Source organism: Cyprinodon variegatus, unplaced genomic scaffold (genome assembly GCF_000732505.1).
Source record: "Cyprinodon variegatus isolate N-32 unplaced genomic scaffold, C_variegatus-1.0 Scaffold229, whole genome shotgun sequence".
NCBI lineage: Eukaryota > Metazoa > Chordata > Actinopteri > Cyprinodontiformes > Cyprinodontidae > Cyprinodon > Cyprinodon variegatus.
The window spans coordinates 567879-587123 of NW_015150682.1; the positions used below are offsets into that span (position 1 = coordinate 567879).

The window sequence follows — 19245 nt, forward strand, 5'->3', positions numbered from 1 at the left end:
GCTGTCTGCGAAAGGTGAATGGATTTTGCATTAACTTCACAACAGAAGCGCCCCCTGTGGTGTGCCTGCACATGGATGTGGATAACCTATCAACAGCCGGAACATTATGTTCAGAGGTAAACCGGGAAAGTAACTGGAAACACATGCAGACGGTTTAGTGTACTTGAATAAGGGTATCATACAGTGGACAAAAAAAAAAAAAAAAAGAGGCCTTAAAGAAGAAATAACTTTGAGTCTTTTCTTCCTGTCTCCTAAGACCTTCTGTATTTTCTTTTTCTGGCATGAAGCCTCTTGTAATGCTCTCATTCGAATGCAACTTATTAGAATTAAAGACCTGTTTGAAGTGTCTAAATCTTTGATTCATTTTTAAATCAAAAAGAAGTTTACAAGCATGTATTTATTGTCGCTTGTTGCAGATCCATATAGGTTCACTTATACTTTAAAGCTGTCCATCGTCATTAACAAATTCATACAGTTCTGTCTGAATATTCGAATATCTTTGCCTCAAAAATACTAACTTCAATTTGTTTATTTTTTGCAATTTTATATTCAATTGAATACAATTCAGGTCTTGATCATTCCAGAGGCTAAACAATGATGTATTGTTCGATGTATTTATCATTTCCTTATTGTAGCCTCAGTTTCAATGTCTTTTGATCTTAAGTGAAGTTCAAGCATTTGGAGTTTTTTTTCCTTTCTCCTTGTCATTTATTCAACTCTTTTTAGCATTAACAGCCATGGCTTCATCTCAGACTCCAATTATGATGTTACCACCACCGTGCTTGACAAATACTGTGGTCTGTTTAGATTTGAAAGCCTTACCTTAAAGGCTCCAAACACACTTCCTGTCATCTTTATCAGGAAGCATGACCTTTCCCCTCAGAGGATATTCCAATTGTCCACCTGAAAAGCTGTCATAATTGAAGGTATTTGTGTCAGAGCAGGATTTTTGACATAGTAGTTTGCAGCTTGAGCCTTATTGATCCCTATTGTTTTAACCGATCTAATTTAATGACAGCTTTAGATGAGAAGAAGCTGGCATTAAGCATTTACCTCCTCCAAAACCCCAACTTCAACCCTATTGAAAAGCAATAAATAATGTAAAGGTTGGCTACATAAAGCTTATGGCTACCCTGCAGCTTATGAAGTTTGGAGTCGGGATTGATCAGTTCACGCCTTCACATTAAGTGTTTTTCACCCAGCTCTTTATTCATTTATTTAGTTATTTTTGTTACTGTAGGACTACCCTGTAAAAAGATCAAGTCATCAATATAAAAGCCCAACTTAATGACATTCATACTTATGAACATATGTAATCTGTCTACTCCTGTTACTACATCTACATGTTCATTCTTTGTAATTTAAGTGTGTGAAAAGACAAAGAATAGTTAAAGCCCAGTCATGATAACTAATGCTGTTAAGTCATATTTTCCTTCCAACTAGCAGAGCTTTGAAAAGTATTCATGGTTATTGTGTATCCTACTGTTTCAAAACACTTTTATAGAAATTAGAGTATCAACTTAAGCCTTCTACTCATTACATAAAGTGTAAAAGTCCAATTTTCTAAACCACTTAAAGTACACAAGTCAAATTAATGAAGAAAAAACATCTTAAAGAGAGACGCTGGTTACTGTTTAACTGTATTAAAGGAACATTTTTCTACAATTCTACAATACAATAACTTCCTTATACTGCATTTTCTTAGTTTTATAGCTTATTTAAGTGTCAAATTAAATTTGCATCATCTTGAAATACTATTTATTTTGGTATCTGGTGGACAAAAGGTCCCAGACAAAGAAGTTTTCTATATAAATCAAATTATTTTGATGTTTTTTTATTTTTTGAAACACCAACAGGTCATAATGAAAATGAGCTTAAATGTAGAAAGTGGAGATAATTGCAAAAAGAAGTAAGGAGTAGAAGTAAAAGGTTTAAAAAATAATTACTCCAGTAAAGTATAGATAGCCAAAAATTTCCACTTAAGTAAGGTAATGAAGTAATTGTACTCTGTTACCAACTAGGGATACATACATTTAAAATAGCAATTTTTGCTTAATGTATGTTGGAAAATTTAGCTTTGATCTATGATAATAGGTGTAATGTCCATAAGGTATGTAACCTTTTAAGGCAACTTTTTAGGGGGACTAACAAATCAAACAATAACAGAACAAATCACTTTGTTAAATTTAATACAATGAGTTTATTTTTCTAGAGTTTTTTTTATTTTACTTTCAAAAGGTATGTAGCAAAAGGAAGGAACATGGGGCATAAATAAACCAAACCAGCAAACATGTCATCCCACGGTCAATTTGTTAAGCCCCAAGACCTCTCCTCCCAGACACCATCCATCCAAAAATGTAACATATCTGGGCAAATGCAGCACCACTAACTCATTTGTCCTCCATCTTTTCTGCTCACTGTCATACAACAATATTTGCTCATCTGTGTCAAAGAGCAGCAGGTTTTGCAATGCAGCCTTTGAGTCAGACAGACAGACAGACAGACAGACAGACAGACAACGACTTTCGCAATTAAGGGAAACCCTCCAGAGCCTCAGAAATTAAATAAAAAAACATTTCCGTTTGGTTCTTGCATCAGTTCCTCCATTTTCCCTGGTTTGTAAGGTAATTAATAGCCTACACATTTTATAAATCCTGCACCTTGGCTAACAATCTATTTTGTGTATTTATTGTTAGATATTTTAAACTGTAAAATAACTTCTTCATTAAAGAAAAGGCAGTGTGAGATATAGAGAGCATGCTCTTTATTTGTGACTATATATAACAATATAAACCTAATTCAATATCAGTTAAGGCCGTGCAGAGCATTGCATGATTAATGACAATAAGTACATTTTCAAACCTTAACATGCAGGTAAAGATTACAAAAAAGCCTTATAAAGTGTCAGGAGAAGTAAACAAAAAGCCTGTGGGCATGCTTAAACATAATTCATTATGTCAACAAACAACATCTCAGAAAAATATCCATTCGAGTCTCTGGGCAGAAACAACCAGTTGTCTAAAAACAAACATTTTCAGTGAGTTTTCTCTAGAAACAAGCAGACCATATCAGAGGTCAGCTTAAAAAAGCTGGAAATGCTTGCAACATATGTTATTTTCTCTTTTTTCTTGATATTCATATTATTTAGATAATAAGCTCAGCCCCTTCCATTTCTGGGCTAAATTCACACTTATCATGTCTTTTTGTTTTGTTGCAACCACTTTTATGCATGGTGACAATTATTGCATTAAACATTTAACACATTAAACAACATGTAACCATGCATTAAGAAATATCCCAGTGCCTATTGAAAAATATAAACTCACATTTTCCCTTGTTATTATCACACACTTCTGGGTTTTATTGGATGTTTGTGACAGATATTGCTCATTAGTGAAGTAGAAGGAAAGTGATAAATGATTGTCAACATTTTTCATACATAACTTTTAAAAACATGTGGTTTTCATATGTGCTCTGCCCCTTTTACTCTGATTATAATTAGTAGAACTCAGCACAAACAATTTCCCTAGAAGTCTTAATTATCAAACTTAGTTAACCAGTTTTTCGTTTCATCTCAGTATAAATCCAGCTGCTCTGACTTACAAGTTTGTCAGAGAACATTAGAGAACATGCAGTATTGAGACCTACAGTAGGAACAAGGCAGGCAGGTTAGAGAGAACGTTCTCCCCGGGCTTGAAGCCTCTCACAATGTATTGTTCAATCCATTCTCTTAAAACAGAAAAGGTACAATACGTATGCAAGCCCACTGACATGGCTGTACACTTAAAACTGACAGCATCAGTCAAACTGTGGTGAATCTTCTCTTTCCAGCAGGGCAATATAGATTTAAAATATTTAGATCAAAGTATAGTGATATCTTAAAATGGGTTGGACCTAAATCTCCTTCATTTAAATTTTTGCATATTTAATTGAAACAATTGATGCAGAAAAAGTTGGATAGAAATTACAGAGCACAATTGTAGTTCACAATGAAGGCAATACTCTCCATCTATTACATGAAAAACACAGAAGTTTGTGATTATTAAAAGAAAATGCTGAGGTTACCTTTGCAAGGCACAGTACCATCTGATCATTGTAGAAATATCTTACAAACATTTTTATCTTTTGCAGGTGAAGCTCAGTGTTATTCATATTCTCTAAGAAGAAAGAATTACCCTCCATGAAGCTTTAATACAAAGTGCTGTCATTTCTTGAATATTCTAATTTCTCATCTCAGAGATGGAGTCACTGATCTTTGGTAGCCTATATTGGAATCTCTAAAGCATCCTCGTAGATTATTGCACTCTCATGAGCACCATTGCATTTTAGGCTCTGCTGTTGGAGACAATCACGTTACTGCAGTGGACTGCCCTTGCAGCAGAGCCGATTCGCTGATGCAAGCACCTGCCTGTTGGGTTTCCGTTTCCCAGTCAGTAATGTGTAGAAGAAGGGATTGACACAAGAGTTTCCGTAAGTTAGTCCTGTAAGAATGCGGTTCACCGTCACCTGGGTTCCAACCGGTAATGTCCGAAGCATGTCTGGCTGGTAGAGGGGGAGCAGCTGCCATATCCAGAAGGGGAGGAAGCAGGCCCAAAAGGCCAAGACAATACCCAGAATGAGTAGCAGGACTTTAGGCTTTGGTGCTCTGGGACTGCTTGCTGTGCTGTTACCGTTGGCCCATGCTGGCTGGGTCTGTGATACCCAGTACAGCCGGCCCAGAGTGGCGTAAAGTCCTCCGATAGCCAATCCAGGGCCAAGGATGCTGGTACAGAAAAGTACACTCAGATAAGCCTTGGAGCTCTGTTCGTCCCAGGCTGGGACGCAAAGCTGTCCTTCCCCGTTCTCCCCATCCTCCAGGTGCAAGGTGATCATCATGGGCAGGCTAAGAGCCACAGCCAGACCCCATGCCAGGCTCACCCGCAGCAGGTTAGAGGAGTTGGAAGATGAGGTGCGCAAGGGATGGGCTACAGCTCTGTAGCGGTCCATGCTCATGGCAGTGAGGGTAAAGATGGAGGCATGCATGGTGAGGAGGTCCAGGCTCAGGAGGAGGCGGCATCCCAGCTCCCCGAAGGCCCATCCTGATGCCAAGCTGTCATACACGATGAAGGGAGCGGTGAAAAGGTAGAGCAGGTCTGCCAGTGCCAGACTCAGCACCTGGAGGTGAAGAGAGGAGGAAGAAGGGGAGGACGAGGGGGAGGAGGAAGGGGAAGCAGAGTTTGCAAGGCAAGAGGGGATGGGTATTCTTGTTAGGCAGCAGGCCGGTCCCGCTCCACGTCTTCTCCTACCTCTGCTGCGCCTCAGGAGGAGAACCAAAGTGTAAAGATTTCCTGTGATGCCCAGCAGAGAGAGGAGCGAGAGGAGGGAGCAGAAGAGAGCCGTAGAGGCAAAGCTTGGAGATGGAGAGACAGAGGGAGAGGAGGAAGGCACTGAGACGTTCTGGATGGGAGTAAACGTGTACAGAGAAGTAGGAGCTGAAGAGGGGTCCATTATGTTAAAATGTTAATATGTTAGAGTGAAATCTAAGACTGCTGTTCAGAAGAGGAAAAACAGAAAATAGCTGATGTGGAAGAAATCAAATTATAAAAAAAAGGTGGAGAGAAGAAAAAAAGTGTTATTATCTGTAGAGTAGAGATACAATCCTAGCTAAAAATATTTATCTGTATTAGACTTTTGGTAAGTAGCTTGTACTTATATAGCTTTATTTGTTACAAACAACCAAGAATGCTTTAACTACATTCAGTCATTCACACAGTGATGGTGGTAAGATACACCATAGCCACAGCTACCCACTGGCCACCCCACTGGCCACCCCACTGGCCACCCCACTCGAAGGTGTAAATTGTACAGCCAGAGACGCAGCATTAAAAATCACACAATAAACCAAGATATGAGTAGGTGTTTGCTTAAGTCTTTATGATACCTACAGGCAGGTTTACTACAATAGTAGATTCAAATCCTAAAATTATGGCTTTTAGTTTCCGTGTGCCACCCCAAGATTTTTTGTGTCCCCATCTAGCCACCCCTATGAAACCTTTCTGGAGGCGCCACTGCAGCTATCCTGGGTCATGCTGATAGAAACAGGGCTGTCTTACAACCAGCACCCCTCTGATCGCCAACAGTAGGCAAAACGGGTAAAGTTTAAAATTTAAAGTTTAAAAGTTTTCACATAAACTGAATTTCAATTAGAATGGTTTGACCAAGGGCACAATTTCTAAAACAGGAGCAGAGTTTTAAACTGGAAATCCACTAAGTATGGAGCAAACCTGCTACCTTCTGCAACATCATCACCCATCATTTTGTCATGTAACAGTTGCAAATGTAGTTGTATTTTGTTGATATTATACGATAAACCATCACAAAATAGCGCAATACTGTGAACTGATGGAAATTATACATGGTTTTTCTGCATGGTTTTCTTTTATTAATAAATCTAAGCATTATTTTAGATATCATTTTACAATGAAACCAAAACATGGCTGTCTACCTTAAAAAAAGACCAATGTGCTGAATGCTATCTTGGCCATAATCCTAAAACTGAACACCCCTCTGAACACACAATTCGCATGGGTAAACATGGCACTAGCAACATCATGATGTGGGGAACATTTACTTCTGTGTGGAAAGGTAAAGCTAATCCTAGATGATAGAAAGATAAATGTAGGCAAATAAAAGTCGATTCTGAAGGTAAATCTGTTAGATGTCTCAACAGATGGAGACTGTAGAGAGAATTCAGGAAAAAAAAATCTCAAATTGAATCCAGCCTTGAACCATTTAGATCAGCGGTGTTCAAACTGTTTGAAATTTGAAACAAAAATGTCAAGTTTGGAATAATTCAATTTGATTAAGTTAATTTTTATAGTGCAAATACACAAAACATGTTGTCTCAAGGAATTCACAGACATAATTAAATTGATCATGGAGTGGTTAACGGTTTTCTATAGAAGGAAACCAAGCTGATTGCAGCGAGTCATCGACTTTGCATGATTCACTCCACCTGGATGAGTGTGTGTCATCACATTCGCTTGCATTTTGTTGCTGACTTTGTAGCAATCCCTCACACCTAGGATGCATGTAGTGACACTGGAGAGAAAATGTTCCCTTTTAACAGGGAAAATACAGTGATACACTGGGGTCAGTTTTTCCTTTTTTTTTCCTAAATTTTACCTCCTTAACAATAAACTCATGATGTTTTAATAAAATATTCAAAGTTGGCTAAACAGTGGTTAAAAAGGTACTTGTAAATCATTATAGATTAAAATGGCCTGAAATTTGCCAATTGAAAGAAGCAAAACTAAATAATATTCAAGATACTGTGTAATTCTCTTATTCTACATTCTTCTGTGTCTTTTCAGCAACAATAAGAAAGTTCAATTTCAAATTTAACAGATGATTGCCCCCAAGTCTATGTTTTAATTAAAGTTGGTCTATATTTGTTATCCTATTAAGTTTCAGTTAAAAGCAAAACATAAAAATATGGTGATAACATTTTAATGCTTTTTTGCACCTTGAACTTCTTATTTCAAGAAGATTTTTTATTTGTATCTTTTTTTTTTATTGCACTCTTACATTATTTTTCACATGTATCTGTTTTAACTGCCTAAGATGGGGAATGAAATATAAACTATTTCTGAACTGAACTGTGACCAAAGGCTGATCAAATGACCCCAGGGGCTGCAATTTGGAACCCTCTGGTTTAGATCAAATTTTGAATGCCTGTCAAAATCTAGCTCGTAATCCAAGGTAAGACTTGGAACTTGGTGTTCTCTGATGCTCTTAATCAAATCTTATTGAAGGGAGGATTAAAAATTGCTAAAGATTTTATTATTTAGATAACTACAGCTGGTAGAGACCTATCCATGAACAGCTAGGGTAATTGTAAGTACCGGTAAATTTGGTTCAAGTATCAACTCATGGTTGCTAAATGTTTTCATCTTTCAGGTTACTATGTCTTATTTTATTTTTGCATTTCATCATTACTCACTTTCTGTTGCCTTACCAAATAAAATTCCTAATGTATTTTATTTGCAAAGGTTTAAAGGGTGTGAATTGTTTAGTTTGGCACTCCATGGAGCCAGCGTTGTGAACAATAATCCAGCAAACTGCTTATGTCTGCTTCAGTTTGAATTGCCCCTATTTAAACTTTGACAGCAGGCAAAGCAGGAGAAAGGCACATAAACATGATTAAATGAAAATATCAGCAAACCCAGGATAGTTTATGTTTCAGCAGAAACCTGCTCTCGTTGGAACAGCTATCCCTGTTGTATTGTTTCACGTGGACCCTGTGTGGTTAGGCTTTTTAAATAGGAGGTGGTCCACAGTTAAAAAAGGTAAATCTGCATGGAAAACCTTCCCTTTTCGGTCACCAGTTGGACAGCAATTAGGTTAAACAGTACAGGAGCAAAAAGGCAGCAGAGCTGACCAATCTTATTAACAAGCAAGTTAGAAAAGGTCAGGTTTATGTTTGGATATCTTGTGCGCCCTTTGCGTATCAGTGGTTTGGATGGGGACCGGTGCGTGTAAATTTGCCGAGTCATAACGCAGCAGGACTCAAGTCTGGCGCTGCGCTCTGTAGGAAAAAAAATTAAACACTCATTTTGACAGGGGAGAGCAGCATGTGAGCTTCAGAACAGACGGCTCTGGACAGGGATGTCTTCATGACACCAAAGCAGAGGCCTAAGAGACGGCCTCTGACCCGGAGGTTAAAGTGCTACTGTGAGGTGGTGGAAGAGCCGCAGTCCCCCTGCTGTGCTTTCTGTAGCTCCTGTTACATGACAGCTGTACATCGCGCTACAGTCCAGAGTTTTATATTTGAAATACCTTATTAACTTTTTTAGGTTCCAAAACACATTGCATAAAAACTGAACTCTTATGTTCTCATTACAGCGGATCTGTATTTTATGAATACAGATACAGATTTTTTAAGTTTAAAATCTTAATGACCATAATGTAGCTATTATATTGACTTCATTTATTTATTAAAAGGGACATTTATGACTTTAAAAGACAGATAAATCAACTATTTTTATTTTTCAGTATAGAAATGACGTTCGTTTTTTTTTATTGATGTTAATACATTAAAATAAAAATGTTAACTTACATACTGGGTTGAAAAATCCTGGACGTTTAAAAAAGGATGTTTGTTGAGTAAAAAAGCTCAGCTCCCATTCTCTAATCTTCTTCTTTGCATCTCACATTCAGCATGGGGAGGTTTAATGTTTCTTATCTGAAGCTGAAGATCAGTTCTGTCCCCTTCAGTTATCAGCGCGGCTCTCTGTCCATCTGTCTGTGATGGGTCTGAGCTATACTATGAGGAGCTGGGAGAGAGAGGAAAGGGGTGGGAGGAGAAACACAACTAAGGGGTCTTATCCTGCATGCATACTGGATGTTAATATTAGGCTTGGAAAGCCAGCATTTAAATAAATTGAATATGCTATATAATTTATTTTTTACCTTTCAATTCAACTTTTTACCTTATTTTTTCTTCCATTTCTACTTTTCCTACATGTAGCCTGTGATTTAAGTTTGCCCAAATTAGGCAGCTTTAATCCAACATTTTTCCCATAATTCTGGTTAATTCTTGTCAGTCGTTTTGAGTTATGACTTTTAAGGAAAACCTTTCTTTCCACAGCTATGCCTCTGAGTGGTGCTGAAAGAATTTTAAACACATTAACACTAATGCCAGCTTTTATTTATACTGCTTTACAGATCCATTAATGATGGGTTAGATCTTTTGATGACTTTCTAATAGTTTCAGTAAAGAATAAATCTAAACTGGAATTTACTGTCAGGTTTGCGGAGGTTAGATGAAGTTCCAGCTGTTATTTTGGAGATTTATTGGTGAATATGGTAAGAGCAGTACAAATCTAGAGTGAACAGGCAAGGGAACAGCACTAGGGGTAATCAAGCAAGGATGGCAATGAGGAGGAGACTAACTAACTAACTAACTAACTAACAGGACATTGATTGAATTATTGATCTAAGTGGGAACAGGTGTGCACAGAAAGAATAGAAGAAAATTAAGGGGAAGGAAGATTACATTAGGGGGAAATGGAGAGTAACTGGGAAACACAATAGAGTTGGGAACCAAGATGATACTAAAGGGAAAAGAAACCAATGACCTAGTAAAAACTGAACTATCAGAAACAGATTTGGTAAACTAGAAAACTAATGTGCCATGGGGGAACATAACCAAAAAATAACAGAGAGAATAACTATGCAAAACTACTCAGAAAAATAAATATATACCAACTTGTACTTACTGTCATCCATATATTTGGTATATATTTAAATACCAAGTATATAAATATATACCAAATATATACCAAGCATAACTAAGAACCAAAAGTGAAAACTTAAACAGAACCAAAAAGTCCGTAACAGCAGATCTTAACATTTACATGAATTCCAAATAAAGTCCATAAATAGAAACATTTGTCTAATTGTAATCTCCACGGATTATTTCAGCCCTTCTATTGAACGTGGATTGTTTTAGCATTAAAAGGGAGAATGCTGAATAAAATGTTATTCATATGATGTTAACATAAAAACCTATGCATTCTCTCTACCTTTTTAACTATTAACTTTTTAATTTTTAGATAAAAATCCTCATCCTTATTTTCCAGAAAGTTATTTTAGTCTCTTAATCTCAAGAAAAATCAAATAACATGTTGTTTTTTGCCTACACATTCAAGCAACAGGTGTACGATGAGAAAAAAAAAAAAAAAAGAAATTTATTTGGGACAGCTTTTTTTCCCCTTTGTGTTTTAATATACTTACTAAAATACATTTTTAAAATATTAAATAATAAAAATGTTAATTTCTAAGATTTCACATTTTCATTTCAGGTGTTAGTTAGGCTTTAAGATATTTATGAACCAAAAATAAATAATAATATTTACAGGATGAAAACTATATCACAATATAAAACTAAAACAACTTTGTCACATTTCTAATGTTCTTCATTGTATTTGGGTAAAAATAACATTGTCTTTGCTCATGTTTGCTTGATTCATCCTTCTTTCAGCTCTTTGATCCTAATTCAAGACTTTATACATAAATCCTTTAAGGAAAAAATAACTTTATAGGACTAAACTAAAGAGAAATGGTAATCATTGGGATCTCAGTGATGCATGAACGTGATCACAACAACCTGCTGTACAGTTTAGACAAAAACAGGGTTCCCAGGCAGAAATGTTATTTGTTTTGTTATGTTTTTGCCTCCAGGAGGAATCTAATCTATTTGCTCAAGTCATCAGGTTTTGAACCCTCACTTTCCTCTGCACCCCCAGCTGCACTATTACTATGTATATTATCCTAATTTTCTTCAAAGAGACAATCATAAACATTATTACTATCATCCTTGTTTAAATGGGATAGCGTCAGAACCCTGTTTTTAACACACTTCATCCTATAGCAAAACAAAACGGCTCTATATACACTATTCATACCTCATGGGACTTAGCTTATCTGGAAAATTCAAATTTCAAATTTTCTTTCAACAAATTGAAAGTTAGTCTTATTAAAAGATGTGTTTTTCCTTCTTGCCATGTTTGTTTCTATGTACAAATTTCAACCAAATATTTTGTTAAGGTACTTCAGAGTCATTAAATTGAAATTAGATCGTATCAAAGAGTAATAGGTTTTTTACGTAAGAAACCCAGCAGATTGCATCAAGCCAATGACAGACAGGTAAAGTATAACCAGTGCCACATAATGTCCTCTTTAATGCTTGTTATGTACACCCCCAACGGTGTCTAAATCACAGCAGATTGTCCAGTATCATGTGCACCATGTTTGGCCGTCAATATGACCGTCTAGATACAATGAGATGAACAATCTCCAAGAAGTTGTGCTCTGTCTTCCTCAAAAATCTTGAAATCCATGATTTTTTTTGTTGTTGTCTTTTTGCAAATGAGAAATTGGTCCTTTTGTTAGTTTTAATCTGCAGATAATCCTATTTTCTCATTGTTGAATCTTAAACACTGAAATTTACTGAGGAAACTGAAAACTGAAGGTCATGTTGTCGGTTCTTCTGGATGAGAAAGAAAGACAGTTTACTTATTAACCAAGGACCAAGTTTTTTTAATTTTTAAAGAAACTTTTCCTCCTTATAAAGCAATTAATATTTTTGTATTTAATCAGCTTAATATTGTATAATATTAAAATTAATTTAATGATCTAAATTAAGTTCAATAAAAAAAGGAAAACTATAAACTTCTGTCTGAGGGCAAATGCTTCTTCACAGCAATATAACATCAACAGCTGCACAAACACAATAAAATTAGTAAAATGTAAAAAAAAAAAAAAAAAAAAAGCTTGTAGAAATTAAAATATAAAGGTAAACAAAAAAACAGTATTTAAATTTAGGAGTTTTTCATTTAAGTTTTTCTTTTAAGTTTACCAAACTTTGAATTCTGTTATTTTAACTTGAAATGCTGATTTTTTTCAACTCATATGAAAGCAGTAGTATTTTGGAAAAAGTAAAAAAATAACATAGAAATCTTAAACTTCTTACTTAAGAATCATAATTTTATTTAGAGTTTATTAAACCACTGACCTTTATGGTTGCTTTAAGTAGCCTTGCCTGCTAATTAGGCCAACCCAACACCAATCCCTGATTATTGGTAACTTTACTACAGGTCAACTTTGAAATTAAATATGAATAAATAAGAAACCTTTATACAATGTTTCTCTCATTGGCAGCATCTCTTTAGCTTCAGTTTGTATTGTTGAGTTTTAACATTTAAAGAACACCAAGCCTCTAATTGCAAAGCCATCTGCAAAAGTTTTTGTTTTCTGAACTTCACAACAAAAACATGAAAGTAACCTGAACTTCACATTTTGAAATAACCAACATCTTAAACATATAAATACTGGAAACTCACTTGAAAAAGTTAAAGATTACAACTACCTTGGTTTTCCGAACTTACTTAAATATTTTTCCCTTTATTAAACAGCTTTTCAAGATTAAAAAACTAAAAGTATTTTTTAGCCCAATTAAAGGAGGTTGTTTTTTCTTTACAGTGCAATCTCCTTCTCTCGTCACCACCATGAAAGCCTAGCACTGCGTGTGATTCATTAGAAGCCTTCAACTTAAAATGCTTCTACTGAGATTTTTTTTTCAACACAAAGCAGGCTTTTGGTGTGCTGTATTTCAATTTTGGTGCCATCTAAGAAAGAAACGTCGATCTAAGCCAGATCCAGGCTGTGTTGGTAATTGAAACCTTTATGATGTGCACATGTTTTTGCTTTACAGTTTAAATAAAAAAAGGAATCAGGTTTCATACAACTGCCTCTCTGTCAGCAGAACACGAAGTTTAAACTGAGTTTAGGCTCACTGCTTTTTGGGCCTCTTATCAATGTTTTTTCCTGTCATTTCGTGACGTTTCTCCATAACTAACACTTCAGCTCTGACCCAATGTCAATACCACAACTGCTCTTGTTAGCACTCAATCTGTCCAACTCTCACAAGGGGATTTATGGTGTGATCTGGTGTTTAAACTATAGAGGAAATTAACTATCCAATATACTGGCCCGGGTCAACATCTTTCCATGCGGGAGAGAGCACAGTTTAACTGGTGGACGCTCCGACATCACCTCTGAATAAACTGGCCTTTCAGGAGATATCAGAAGCAGCTCCCAGCAGCCTGTTACCCGCTAAGTTGTTTTTGGCTGAGCAGTTGTCAAACCCACTGCTGCAGTTTGCCAGCTTTGAGAAACAGAGCAGCTTGGAAATGATTTAAGTTGTGACTGTAGCCGGCAGAATGTGAGGCCTACGTCTCATGTTGGTGCCGGCGGGGAGTCCGCGTTAGCCGCTTCGTACATAAAGTCAGACAGAGGCAGGCAGTAAAGACTGAAGAGGGATGGAGGGGGAAGAGGTGGACATACCTATCCCCACAGGGTGTGAGGAATTTGAACAAATACCTGGCACAGGCATGCCAAAAAAGGGGAGACGGAGGAGAGAGTCGGCCTCCCTCACATGAGGAGGTGCACCTATAGAAAGGCTTATTGGATGGAAATGTAGGAGAGTCAGGATAACGAGAAACCTGACGAGGTAACATAAGGAGGGAAAATGTTTATGAACTGTGAAATGAGGCATTGTTTAACCATTTTTGTTTAATTTATATTTTATATAGGCATGGAAAAAAAACAGGAGGGAGAGAAAAGAGGCCCGAGCCTTGCACTGTTTATCTGTATTCGTCAGAGGACATCAATTTTAGCCATTTCTAATTACATTTATCTGAGCAATGGGTTCCTAGCTGGAGCTTTGACCTGGACTGCGTGTGTTTCTTCCAGTTAATTAGCCTGCATCAGTCTTATATGCAAATAAGGTCTGAAGATGTGAGGCAGAAAAATTACCGCTGTTTCTGGTCAGAGTAATTGCTGAGACAAGGATTGTTGCTATAATCAAACATCTGGGCTGCAGATGTATTTCCCCACCTACTCTATAAACCTGAAACACTCCTACAAATTAAATCTGTAGTTTTTTAATATATAGCCACAGATTTGTTGTACAGTCTGTACAGTCATACATAATACATGTATGTAAACCTTTAGTGTTTAATAAATGCCTTTTAGTGTTTTCTCACTCAGCTTTTTGACTACATTTCTACGTTCACTTAATCACCATTATTCTTTGTGTTATTAAAAAAATGTAGTCTGTTTGCTTTGTGATCATATCTACTGGTGTGGGAGAGTCTTTCTTGCATACATCATAGCAAAATGTGTCGACCAATGCCTGGTTTTCATGGGTAAAATAGCTGTTTATGGGTTAAGTGTTAGGTTTAGGACTAAGGTGTGAATTGAGTTCAGGTTGGGATTATGGTTAGGTATGACACCGTAATGATTAGGTTTAATGTAAGGATCAGGGTTAGGGTATAGCAATGGATCAGAAAGGAATTGAAGCCAATCCCCACAAGGATAGCAACACATATTTGGTGTGTGTGCATGTTTGTACTTTCTGTTCGTCTCTTTGTTTAACCGTTCTAAAGTACTCTTTCTTACATTTGGCTGTAATATTCCTAAATAAACCCTGTTCAAGTAATTTATTGGATTAAAGATAGATTTGTTTTTCTGCAATAATAGGCATGGATATGATTCAAAATTAATTTTTCCATAAATGTATTCAATTTTTATGCTACTAGTAAATAAGGAAATGTTTCACTTTACTAACTTTAATTATATATATATATATATATATATATATATATATATATATATATATATATATATATATATATATATATATATAGACATGTGCATCTAAAGAGACCTGATTTTAAATAATTTTTTCAAAGATTTGGAAAATGTTAATCTCTTGATAATATTTACACACTTACATTAGATGTGATGCACACTAAAATGTTATTCATCAGGGAAAATAAGATTATTCTGACCAGATTTTAAATAACACTAGCACACAACATGCAGGCTACTAACTCCAATAATCCCACATTTTGAAGTGTTTTGAATTTGAGCTTTTTACGCTTAAATAACCAACAGATGTTTTCTTTTAATCAGATTTTAAAGAAAAAGTTTTTTAAGCTACCGTTTTAATCAAAATTTCAAATTAAAGGTCCCATATTATGCCATAATTAAAAATGAAAAATACGAAGAATGAGGCCTTCAGAGCACATTCTTGCTGTTTGTGCCGTAAAATTCTTCTCACATTAGGCAGACAGCATGTACCAGGACTTTCATCATTTAGTCCTCTTCTAAATGTGCATTTTTTGGCTCTCCCTGTCCTCCCAAAGGCCACGCCCCCACAACCCGCAATCAAGACAACCGGTAACACAACTAAAGCATCAAATACAAACAATGCATGATTTTCACCCCTCCTCCGATGGAATCCGCGCAACCTTTTTCAATGCTCCCCTTGCTCAGCCTGTTAGTTTAGGTGGACGGCCATTTTAGGTTTTCAGTAGTTTCATACCCTTTTAAAACCAGAGTAAGGATGAAACAGAGAGCTTTGTTAAACCTAAGTCTGCTTTAAATGCATCTAAAACATCTGAGGACCCAACAGAACATCATGATGTACACCTAGAGACTGAATTACACTCATGTTGATTCTTTTTATTAAATACTTCTCAAAGCACCTGCATTAGATTGTATTTAGGTGTGTGTTAGACATAACAGAATCTAATGCACTTGCACAGCCTATTTTTCAGATTTTAATTTGAAAAAACAAACTTCTTTTTAATAAAGACGATAGAAGAGTACAAACAGTTTGGATCGTACTACATCTTCTTCGGACAAATCATCTTTTTTTTTTTTTTGCATGTCTTAATTTGCTGCATCAGCAATGCATCCAATCAGGTGACAGTGACACACACATATAACTGCCTAACAGCTCCCTAACCTCCCCCTGGCTGTCCTTGCTTTCCTCTCTCATTTCATTAATTAGCCTAACTGTTTCTGAGCAAACAGGCTGACAAATCGCTGGCTGGTTGACTGTCCTCGGTATGCAGCAGGCTTGATTAAATGGGCGGACAGTTTTGTATGTGACAAACGGTTGTTGGACCAGGCTGATTCACAGCTTGTGATGAGTTATTGATCCTCCTTTTAACCCCCTTCAGTCCTGCACCGAGTCTGTTTGTATATACACCTACAAATGCCCCGTTTACCTCAAAACTCAACTCAGGAGTTTATTCTGCAGGACCGCATTGTTAAAGTTTGTGTTTAGTGCTATTAAATAAGTTTGAAGTGGTTAAAATAGATTTAAAATGCCTTCAGTTTTATCTGAATTCAACAGAGGAAATTAACATTACACAAACAACAGCACAAGAAAATCACTTGTTTGTGGGATAAAACTGATGCAATCAGTGTTTAAATGAAATCTAAATTATAGCAGCAGTTCAATGCAAAATAAACTTTTGATTTTAGATCCAGCAGTTTGTCCTAGGAATGATTCAGTAGTTTCTCCTGTAAAAAGGGATTCATCCGTGATATTATTATTTTTTTACTAGAACCTGGAGTGAGTTTGCAAAAGACGCACTTTGACCCAGGATGCATGTATATCCTGCAGCACTAGATTTTTGACTTTGTGTGATCATGATAAAATCTGAAACGTGTTAGTCATGAGTTTTTGGTTTGCACCATCTGCAGAGTTCAGATTAACCTGTTTCTCCCGCATCTGAAGCGCAAAAGAAGCAAGCAGGGAGTTGAATTCTACCACCAGGAAAAGTCATGTTGAAATTTAAAGACTGCTTTTTCAAGGGAGACATCGTCCAGAAGCAATACACAATTAAAAACAATTGAGATACAATTTAAGTAAAACAATTACAACTTATGGAGGCCCCTTTAGGTGCTTTTATTCTTCAGCCAATTTCTTGTTTGTTGCAGAATGTTTCCTGTCGATGGAGATGAGTTAATAAAAGTCATTCTCAAATTTCTATGAGGGCAAACGGAGCACAGAGCAATAAATGATCATTTGAAGACAAGACGTTTGAAACAAAGAGTAAGAGCCAACATTTCTCTCTGTGATTAATTTACAGATGTAGAATGCATGGCCTTATGAATAAAAATCAACACATGTTCCCGCCTTCTAGTGGACCAAAAAAAAAAAAAAACATCCCTCATGGAAATACTTCTCAATGATGCATCAAAGCTCTATAGTCAAGACTGTTACGTTTTTATCTGCATTGGTTGCTCTGTTAATCTGTTTTCTAAATAACTAAAAAAGTTATGGATGTGTTCAAAATCTAAAACACGTACAAATGCTGCAGTGACAAGCCACTGTTTCACCTAAAAGTAGAAAAAAAATCAATCAGAAAAACTCACACTGAAAGAAAAGACAACTATAAGAATTTTACTGATACAATTACTTTAGTCTTTGGCGCTCAGACCCCTGCAGGAAATATTAGCACTGAATTTTGTTTTGATTTGCATAAATAGGAGTGAGACTGGTGAGGTGAGATGGTGTGTTTGAACTGTACACTGTATGGAGAGATCCAGAGGACTGCATGAGCTGAGACTAGTGCTTCACTCAGGGACCTGGAAGATGGAAGTCCAACTTGGTGGTGACAGTGAAGAGGAAAAACTCCCCTTTGGGAAGAAACGTCTGCCAGAACCAAGCTCAAAATGTTGGTCTTCTGCCAGACAGGTTAATATGAGACAGGGAACGCAGTAAGAGAAGGAGTGAAACTCTGACGAAACAATGTTGGAGAAGGGGATGGAGGTGGGTTGAATCGGGGTCATCTGAATCGGAGTTCAACATGGAGACCTTTTAAGATGAACTATGGATGCTGAGTGGCTTTCGTGGAGGTGTGGTTCAAAGGTGGATGAGGGATAGTAATTGTTTCTTCAGTTGAATTTCCGCCTAAGCTCCATGTTTCAAAAGAAAAAGTCTAATTTGAGTATTAGTTTCCTCACAATATTGTCCTTATGGGTCTTAAGTGACCAAGTTAGGAGGTAAAACACTGAGGTTTTTATACATATGGACCACCTTTATTACCTTTATACCACTAGAGAAAAGTAAGAAGAAAGCCACTGCTAAATAAAGCCATACAAAGATCGAATTGCAGTTTGTCACAAGCTATAAAGTGAACTCAGCAAACATGTACAAGAAGTCACTTTTTCAGATGAGACAACAAATTGACTCTTTGACTTCTATGTAGAATACTTTGAGCAATGGGAGATTTACCGTATGCTACATGTGGCATTGAACACATCACCTTTACAATGTTGTGGGGATGCTTCTCTTCAGCAGAGACAGGAAAGGCCATCAGAGTTGATGGGAATATGGATGGCGCTAAGCACATGGCAATCCTGGAAAATAAACTTGCAGAGGCTGCAGAACACTTTAAAGTAGAGGTTCACTTTCCAATTGGAGAAAGGGCTAAAAGACACAAAGCGCAGCTGGAACGACATTAAGCAAAGCACATTCATGTAATAAAATGGCCAAGTTAACGTTGCAGCCTATGTCCAAAAGAGTATCTGTGGCAAAATTAAAAACTGATGTGCTTTGACATCCTCCACCGTTTCTGGCTGAGCCTGAGTTATTTTGCACAGAAGCATGTGGAAAAATATCAGATGGTGAGAGGTGGGTTACACCATGGGCAAGGCAACACAGATAAACAGGCCAGAGACCTATGCATCCATAATCCACTCACAACTGTGGACAGTTTCGAGCAGACCAATTCACTTAAAGATGTTATTTTAGACTGTGAGAGAAAGCTGGAGAAGAGAATCCAGGGAAATACAGGGAGAACAATCAAATTTTCTGCAGACTGAGCTGTGATATGAATC

General features: G+C 36.6%; 1 protein-coding gene across 1 annotated transcript; it reads right to left on the minus strand.

The window, feature by feature from the left end:
• Positions 1-3284: 3284 nt before the first annotated feature.
• Positions 3285-9258, minus strand: LOC107088794 (urotensin-2 receptor-like). Its single transcript, XM_015381181.1, has 2 exons — positions 9098-9258; positions 3285-5557 (listed from the first exon to the last, which is right to left on the minus strand). Exon 2 carries the CDS (start codon positions 5485-5487, stop codon positions 4354-4356), a length of 1134 nt encoding a protein of 377 aa, XP_015236667.1. The 5' UTR covers positions 5488-5557; positions 9098-9258; the 3' UTR covers positions 3285-4353.
• Positions 9259-19245: the final 9987 nt, after the last annotated feature.